Source organism: Alligator mississippiensis, chromosome 1 (assembly GCF_030867095.1).
Source record: "Alligator mississippiensis isolate rAllMis1 chromosome 1, rAllMis1, whole genome shotgun sequence".
NCBI classification, from domain to species: domain Eukaryota; kingdom Metazoa; phylum Chordata; order Crocodylia; family Alligatoridae; genus Alligator; species Alligator mississippiensis.
In genome coordinates this window covers 354,750,975-354,760,405 of record NC_081824.1, presented here as the reverse complement: position 1 = coordinate 354,760,405, position 9,431 = coordinate 354,750,975, and the positions used below count along the sequence as shown (strand labels likewise).

Here is a 9,431-nt window from a genome sequence, read left to right as displayed (position 1 = left end):
AATTGGTGAGGCTTTACTCACCAAGGCGCCCCTGGGGGTTACAAGAAATAACAGCCATAAGCTAGCAGAGAGCAGATTTAGACTGGACATTAGAAAGAACTTCTTCACAGTTAGAGTGGCCAAAGTCTGGAACGGGCTCCCAAGGGAGGTGGTGCTCTCCCCTACCCTGGGGGTCTTCAAGAGGAGGTTAGATAGGCATCTAGCTGGGGTCATCTAAACCCAGCACTCTTTCCTGCCTACACAGCGGGTCGGACTCGATGATTTATTGAGGTCCCTTCCGACCCTAACATCTATGAATCTATGAATCTATGAATGAATGCAGACCATGTGAAGGAACACCTTGAGAGGCTGGACACCTTCAAGTCAGCTGCCCCAGACAATTTACACCCCAGGGTACTTAAGGAGATGGCAGGCATCATAGTTCAGCCACTAGCACGGATCTTCGAGAACTCATGGCACTCAGGTGTAATGCCCAAAGATCGGAAGCAGGCCAATGTGGTGACTATCTTCAAGAAAGGGGGGAAAGTAGATCCGGGGAACTATAGGCCTAACAGCCTGACCTCTATCCCAGGGAAGATCTTGGAAAAAATTATCAAAGAGACCATTCTTGACAAACTGGCTGATGGCAACATCCTGAGGGATAGCCAGCATGGGTTTGTTGCAGGTAGGTCTTGCCTGACCAATCTCATCTCCTTCTATGACCAGGTGACCGATCACTTGGACAAGGGCAAAGAGATTGATGTCATATATCTTGATTTTTAAAAAGTCTTTGATCTGGTGTCCCATGATCTCCTCATGGAAAAATTGGCTAACTGTGGCTTCGGCTACATCACAGTCTGATGGCTAGGGAATTGGCTCTGAGGTTGGATCCAGAGAGTGGTAATTGACGGAAGTAAATCATTGTGGTGCGCCATGGCCAGTGGGGTCCCCCAAGGCTCTGTCCTTGCAACTGTTCTCTTTAATGTCTTTATTAATGATGTAGACATTGGTATCAGAAGTGGACTGGCCAAGTTCGCCAACAACACCAAACTTTGGGGTAAATTGTCTACACTGAGGATAGGATGGTGATCCAGGCTGACCTAGACAGGCTCAGAAAGTGGGCGGATGAAAACTTGATGGTGTTCAACATGAACAAATGTAAAGTACTCCACCTTGGGAAAAAAACCCGCAGCATGCTTATCAGTTTGGCAGTGCTACGTGTGCTAGCACCATGGCTGAAAGGGACTTGGGGGTCATGACTGACCACAAGATGAATATGAGCCACCAATGCGATGTCACAGCTGCTAAAGCAAGCAAAACTCTGGCTTGCATCCATAGATGCTTCTCAAGCAAATCCCAGGATGTCATCCTCCTGTTGTACTCAGTCTTGGTGAGGCCGCAGCTAGAGTACTGCATCCAATTCTGGGCTTCACAATTTAAAAAGGATATGGAGAAGCTTGAGAGAGTCCAGAGGAAAGCCACACGCATGATCAGAGGGCAGGAATGATGAGAGGCTGAGAGCCATAGGACTCTTCAGCGTGGAAAAGCACAGGCTCAGGAGGACCTGGTGGCTGCCTATAAGTATATAAGGGATGTACATCAGGATCTGGGGGAACGCCTGTTCATCAGAGTGCCCCAAGGGACAACAAGTTCATATGGTGACAAATTTCTCCAAGACCATTTCAGGCTGGACATAAGGAAGAACTTCTTTACTGTCCGAACGCCTGAGGCCTGGAACAGACTGCCTCCAGAGGTGGTGCAAGCACCTGCTCTGGATTCTTTTAAGAGACATTTGGACATTTATTTTGCTGAGATTCTTTGATCCCAGCTGACTTCCTGCCCCTGGGGCAGGGGGCTGGACTCGATGATCTTCCAAGGTCCCTTCCAGCCCTAATGTCTATGAAATCTATGTACTGTGATGGCAGAACATCAGAACACTGCTATTAGTGTGCATCTGATTTAAAGATTCAGTTAAAAATCAATGCTAATCTTTCTTTTTTTTATGTTATCTAATTAAGAATCTAAACTCCTTGGGCCACAGGGCTTGACTTTGATACTTTTCTGTACAGTAAGTGGAAATATAACACCTAACACAAGATTGACACAAATGTAAATAACAAAGAGAAAGCAAAGCCTACTGCAATCTGAGAAAAGGTGTCACGATAGTACGTCCTTGTGAGTTTTCAAGGTACACATATCATAAATCACAGCTCAATTTCTTTTCCAGGATGCTAGGTAGAGGGAGAGCAGACACATATAGCAACATCTGAACGCTGAGATTTTTTCATTTTTTGGATTCTGTGAAATGCCACTTTTTTCAAGTTTGTCTAGGTCCCTATGACTATGTGTTTTATAGACACTAACAACCTGTACGTTAATTCTGGATTTAGCAGAATCCGTAAAATATAAAAGTTAATAAAGAAGTTTTTTCATAAAATCACACAACTGGTAAGATGCTTATTTTAAAAGAGAAAACCCATGTTCAGCCAATCATTTTTCAGGCAGCCTACAAAATAAATATTGGCTCTCCAGGACTGTTTGGTGTGAAAATACATTTATCATTTTACCAAATGATAAATTGTATAATTTGAAGCTGAACTCACACAAATGATTAAAAAACATACATAGACTAAAATATTCTTGGTAAAACCATTGAGATTTAGATCAAAATCAATTTTGGAATATTTTAATTGCATTGAATTTTTGCACAGTAGTAAAAGAACCTAAACTTGTGACCTGTTTATGTGGAAGAGCATTTCTTTTGCTATTTGAAAAAGGAAAATATCTAGTGATTAGGAAATGTCAGAATTAAGACATAGGCTTGGGGATACGAATACATAACTGCAACCCTGTTTAACATTTTAGTGGATTAGAGTCTAGGGCAAGAAAAGAGCATTTGTTAGCTCAAAATGTAAGCACTAGTCTTCTTACTGTATCACATACAGTGAGCAAGTGTGCCATCTGCAGTTTCAAAAATATATTTATTGAGAGCATGGAGGTTGTCCTTCAAGTACTGCCTACTCTGAATGCCAGGTGAACAAAACAAGCCACATTTTTATTAAGACAACAATATCCTGCAATTCAGATTCAGGGAAGACAACTATATTTGAACATTTTTTCTGCTGATGCTTCCCTGTTCACAAAGTCAATAGGGTTGTAGCAATAATGCTGAACATGAGTGTTTGAATATGTGGCTACTACATATCATATTTTTCTGATGTGTTACTGAAAAGACAGCACTTTTTGCCTTGTCTTAGCATATATGCAGCTGCTCATCTTCAGACAGGGTATCAAAATATAGAGTTCCAGACCTCTTACCCACTATGCCTGGCTTGCAGCCACAAACTCCTATACCTATTGGCCTTGGTAGAAACAGCATTTGGGGCAAAACCAAGGGCTGGAGTGTTTTACCAGATGTGAATGACTGAATAAATAATAATGTGTAGAAATATAAAATATGGAACTGTAATTTAATCATTTTCCTAAAACTATAATTTAAAAGGACCTTCCTTTCAAATTGCTCTCCATAGGCAAAAAGGGATATGTTTACTCATGTAAAAGATTTTACCACATAAACAGTTAAAAATATCCAGGTGTATGCTTGTTTAGAACAACTAAAGCCAAGCAAAATTAATTCTTAGATAAGCTGCTAAGTATAATTTAAAAGCCTGACCAACCAGCCTCTTTACCCAGACTCTGAAAAAGAAATCTGAACTTCTGCTTTGTTTTCCTTACAGACAGGTACTACAAGGAATAAATAAATGGACAATTTGTCCACTTAGTCCATCACCTGACTGCCTTCTCTCATTTTATTCAGACAGTACATAATATAGCACTTTGGGAAAACATAGATCAGGTTAACAATATACATACTCTCTGCAGCATACCATATTTACTTGCCACATGCACCTTTCCCCCTAAAATCAAACCACCAAATTCAGAGATTCATAGATGCTAGGGTCAGAAGGGACCTCAACAGATCATCGAGTCTGACCTCCTGCCTGGGCAAGAAAGAGTGCTGGGGTCAGATGACCCCAGCCAGAAGCCGGGGGTATACGGAGTGTATGTCTTAAAGTGAAGAACCTGTTTGTTTGTTTGTTTTCACTGGATCAGAAGCTGGGAGGCATAGAGGAATTTTCAGGCTAAAATGCCTGAAAAATTAACTACCATTTTCCCTTGAGGCAGCAAGCTGGAGCAGTGTTAACCCTTTCACAACTGCTGGTAACAGTTACAATGAGCTGGCTCAGAGCACGTGAGCTGCCTCATGCAGCCTGTAGAAGGGTTATCATATTTCCATTTAAAAAAAGAGGGCACCTATCGGGGGGCGGGTATATGATTGCGGCGGAGGGCAGTGATATGCCCATGTCTTGCCCCTGCCCCTCACTCCCAACCTGCAGCCCCCCTGTCCCTGCTGATACCTTTCACTCCAGACCCGCAGCTCCCTGGCCCTGCCTGTGTCCTGTGCTCCCAACCACAGTCCCCTGCCCCCCTTGGTGCCTGTCACTCCCAAGCCACAGCCCCCACCCTGCCCTGCCAGTGCCCCTTTGCCCACACAGATCCCTGCTGCCCCAAAGAACCCCCTGACCCTCTTCCCCCACCTCCCCACCTTGCAGCAGCTCCAGTGCCAGTAGGCACCCACCCCCCTTGCATGCTGATACACTCACTCACTCGCTCACTCACTCATGTGCAGCTGTCAGGGCACATACAGAGGCGTGAGATGCCTTGGCCTCCAATTGCCTTCCCCTGCTCTCCCCAGCCAACCACAAGCAGCTTCTTGCTGGGGTAAACTGGGAATTGCTGGGAAAGCAGAGGCAAAGCAAAATCCCGGACATTTGCAGATATTTTAAGAAACTGCCCGGATGGAGATGAGAAGAGCCAAAAAGAGGACATGCCTGGGAAAACCTGGATGTATGGTAACCCTAATTCCTACTACTTTGCAAGGGGCTGGGATTTAGTCTTGTTGCTTTCCTACCACAGCACAAAGCTCCTGCTGGCTCACCCACAGTGTCTCCTGTGATGCCATACCTTCTGGACACTATGTTTCCAGGACTTCACTGGACTCTGGAAAAAAAATTTTCTTTTTCTACATTCTGCCTCCAAAAACAAAGCGAGTTTCCTATTTGGTCTCCAAGGGGGTCTCCAAGAAAATACAGTGGTGTGAGAACTGTGTGTGCTGCTTGGTGGTATTTATAAGGGAAATGAGAGTCTGGCAAAACTTCCATCGCTCCTGAAGCAAGTGGGCAGTTTCCATTCAGATTCACCAGATATTACTTTCTGTAATCACTCTGTGTAACAGTGGGACAAAAATATAAACCTGAAATTTTAAATCAAGATCTATTTTTGCCTACTTAAAATAAGATGACAATCCCTTGAAAAGTTAACAGTTGACATGGCCAATGCTGCATCTGTAGTTCCTCATATCAAGATACTGCCGACATCTGCATGAGATGCAAAACAAAAATGATCTGGGATTGTATCAAGCTCATGCATTTATTAGTGACTGAGAAAGAAATAATGCTTTCGTTGCTGGATAAGCACTAGTAACAAATAGGTAAAACTTTTTTTTACACAAATAGTTTTATTACAAACTTGAATTCTTACGAAATACACATTAAAGAAATTACATAAAAGGCCTTGGCATTTTGGTATCTGCATGATCATGTTCTATAAAAAAATCTTAGACACAGATGTGCTGAAACCTCCCTATATTTTCATAGAAATTCAATAGACCTATTTCTTAGACCACTTTGAATAGGATTTTTTAAACAATATTAACAAAAGTAAGGCCTTTTAAAATTTCCAAGATCAAGTCATTCAGTGTGATTAGCGTTTAAAACCCTGAATATTTGAAATACCGAATAAACACTGTAAGCTTAAAGCACGGCTTACTAAAATAAACACAAATAGCTATTAACCTGTGTTCATTCTCTGCAATTTACAGACTTCGGTACTGCAAAGAGCTATGTGACAAAGATATTTCACTTTAGGTATGTTGACATTTAACACTGACACTAAAAAAGAGGAAAACTTACGTAAGCTTCTTTTTCAAATTATAACAAACAAAGCTTGATTTGCCTAATTGTTGACATCTATATAAATTACTAATATATATATATTTATATTTTTTTCTGACCCACTATTGGACCATTCTTTATTCCACAGGAGTTTGTTCTACTTACTGCCACATGAAGAAACTGCATAGTACCAAACATAGCAGAAACACTTAATTGCCCATTTACAGACTCAGTTTGGCAAATCGTTCCTTTTACCTGTAGCCCCACTTAACACAGCAGGACAAAGGTAGGGGTAGGGAATACAAACAGAAAAATGGCACCCTTTGTTTTGAAAACATGGATACTTGCTGCTTACCCATAGCCTGTAATCCCAAAACTCTTCTTTACATCAGTATTACTTTGTACAGGAACAATACATACATGCCCAAGAATCTGAAATTTTGGGACAGTTAGACATTGGTAACAGGAAGTGTATCTGGGGAAGAAAAATTGAGCTATATAATACAAGAATTAGAAAGGGAGTCAAACAGTATAAAACTGAACTGCATACCTCCTAGCACCTTTGTGTTTTTCTGGATGAACTCTGGAATTTTATACTATCAGTGCACAGCATTTATATAAAAAATTTATTTGATCAAAAGTGCCATTTGGCATGTCAACATTGGAAGCTTATCTTTCTTGTCTCTTTTCTTCTTCAGCGAGTACAGGGCCAGTAAAGCAGTGTGTGTTAGTTATGCAAGTTCCTAAAAGGCACTTTACTGTTTTCATATGGGACAACAATGAGGTACATATGATACATGTCTAGGCTTCATTGCTGTTAAACAAATAGCACCATGTTGTGTGAAATTAATTGAAATTCTAGTCATTATGTTTTCCTCATACAGACTTGACATCGGCTAACATTTGAGAGTAGGTCCCCTGCTTTCAGAGTTGAAGGAGTAGGTTTCCTAGTGAAAAAAGAAAAGAACTCTCAGTGATGGGTAGTACCAAAACACCACTTTGCAGGCTTATTGTGAAGGAGGCAATATCACAAGATGGTGGCTAAATTTGTATCAAGAAACCAGCAGCTGAGTTAAATACTCTTATTTCTATCCCCTCAACACCTTCACTTTCAAGTGGCTGGCTCACTTCAGACATCTGACCACTTCCGCTGGAAAATCAGTTATAATAATTGGTGATTTCCAACTGGTTCAGAGTTGTCTAATGAGTTTTTTTCTTAAACTGGGAAATACTACTTATTTAATCTGTAGTCTTAGAAATATATAAACTGTTGGCAGGATATTTTTTTTTCTTCTTAGTTTTTGATTGCTTGGCTTTTTTTTTTTTTTTTGTCTTTTTTTAATATTACAAGTAATTTAAGGTAACAGACTTCCCATGGGTCCCCCTATTAACATTTCTGGTTCTACAAGAAACACTTTGTTATTTTTAAGATGCTTCTCCTTTCACTGGTCCTGTGTGAAACACTCACTTAAATGACAAAGCATCAAGTGAAGTCAAATAAATGATATTTTGGGATTCAGGGTTTTTTGGTCTCTATAGTAAGCTTAGCTGCAAGGAGGTACTCATAAAAAACAGAGGTAAAATATTTTGAAACAGATGTGCATTTTTTTCAAATCAGTTACATCCTTTTAGTTTAGTAATGCCTGGAGGTGAGTCAGAGTCGCAGGGCTGGTCCCTTAGTCAGTGCTGTACTGATTTAGTAGAAGGAGAAACCATCCATAAACCAGGCATATGAATGAAGCTCTGTGTGAGACACCATGGATACAAGCGCAACTGCTGGCTTTTCTATATTTTCTTCTGAATAGGCTTATTCTTTATTAAGGATCAGTTTTTACCCTAGCATGGAATATTAGTTTTGTCTGCTCTTCAAATCTAAGGAGTTGCTTAAAGAAAACTTGGGGACATATATTTATTCTGTATACTTGAATTATTAAGGTCTATGTGGGGCAAACCGTGAATTGTGCTGAGATATTTATTCATACATGATGGGGGAAGGGTTGCACAAGGCTTGTGCTCCTCACCCCATTTGGAACCTAAATGGCACTGTCATTGTGAACAGGCTCCTTTGCAAAAGGGTGAATTTTCACTCAGGGCTTGGACAGATGACCCATTTACACTAGTGTACTCAGCATAATACCTGTATGAAAAAGTAGCAGACAGATGACAGAAATCCCTAAACTGAGAAAGCTTTAACCAATCTGGTAGAAAATTACCCTTTAAAGCAGGGGCAGGCAATTATTTTGGGCAGAAGGCCGCTTACTGAGTTTTGGCAAGCCATCAAGGACCGCATGACAGGCAGCCCAGGGCAGATGAATATTAATTTTCTAAATTTTTTACGGGCCCTGCAGGCTGGATAGAACGGCCTGGCCGGCCCCTAGGCCACATTTTGCCCACCCCTGCTTTAAAGAATCAAAGGTAAAATACTAATAATACAAGTTACATCTGCCTCTGGAGTTGCTGTTTGGTATTGACAAACAGGTTATGAATTCTTAACTACCTAGCAGTGAGGCACCATAATAGCTGCCTACTGTGGGAACTACTGACAGCAGCATTTCTGTTTATTCCTGATCCAGGTTTATCCCCAACTACATAGTCAATCCAGTAAAAGATATCATCCTAAGAAACCCTACCCTCTCTCAATTACTGGAGCATTATACAGCAAGAGACTTCCTCCAGCGAAGTCATTCTTTGCACGGGTGGACAGTAAATAATTGTTCAAGCTCTTAAAGTTTCCTGTCTTTAAACAAAATGTAATATTTGTTCTAATTTGTAGTTGTTCTAATATGTGCTAATATCTGCCCTAACTTATGTGATAATATATACCAATGAGGTGTGCTCTAAGTTAATTTTAATCAGGACATCAATCTATGCCAACAATGACTGAGGTCACACAAGTGAAAGTCAGGTGGAGTGGAAACAGGAACACTCTTAGATATTTCTGAAAGAAATACTGCAAGCATTACATGCTGTAGATACTGCAAAATATACTATTCCCCCTCAAAGATATTTTGTGATATCATTTTTATAAAAATGATAACTGAATACATCCAGATGGACTTCAGCCAATAACTGGACTATTATGATTAAACTATAGGACAATGATTCTCCACCATGGTGCCATAGCACACTGGGGCACCTTGAGATTCTTTCAAGGGTGCTGTGGGGTGCCACACAATATTAGCACTGTTAGGTGTGCAAACAAGATAAACCTGGAGATTTCAAATAGGAACAGTAGTGTTAAAAACATTTCTGGACTGCTGTGGTCTCTCTCAGTTCTTTTCAGCAGAAGAATTGCTCTATTATATTTCTAGTCAAGAAACAAACAAAAGCAAAGAGCTGGCATTTTCTGAGGGGGCACTTGAGTCTAAGGAGGTTGAGAACCACTGCTCTAGAACACTGCTCTTATTATTCTGAAACTAATCTCAGATTGTTGCTCTT

General features: G+C 40.7%; 1 protein-coding gene across 1 annotated transcript in view; it reads right to left on the bottom strand.

Annotated features, from left to right (window-relative positions):
* Positions 1-5,450: 5,450 nt before the first annotated feature.
* COL4A1 (collagen type IV alpha 1 chain) overlaps positions 5,451-9,431 on the bottom strand; it is a 218,247-nt gene continuing 214,266 nt past the window's right edge. Inside the window, exon 52 of the mRNA XM_059721088.1 lies at positions 5,451-6,940. Within this exon, the coding sequence (XP_059577071.1) occupies positions 6,859-6,940 (82 nt within the window). The 3' untranslated portion in view covers positions 5,451-6,858. The remainder of the gene's footprint in view (positions 6,941-9,431) is intronic.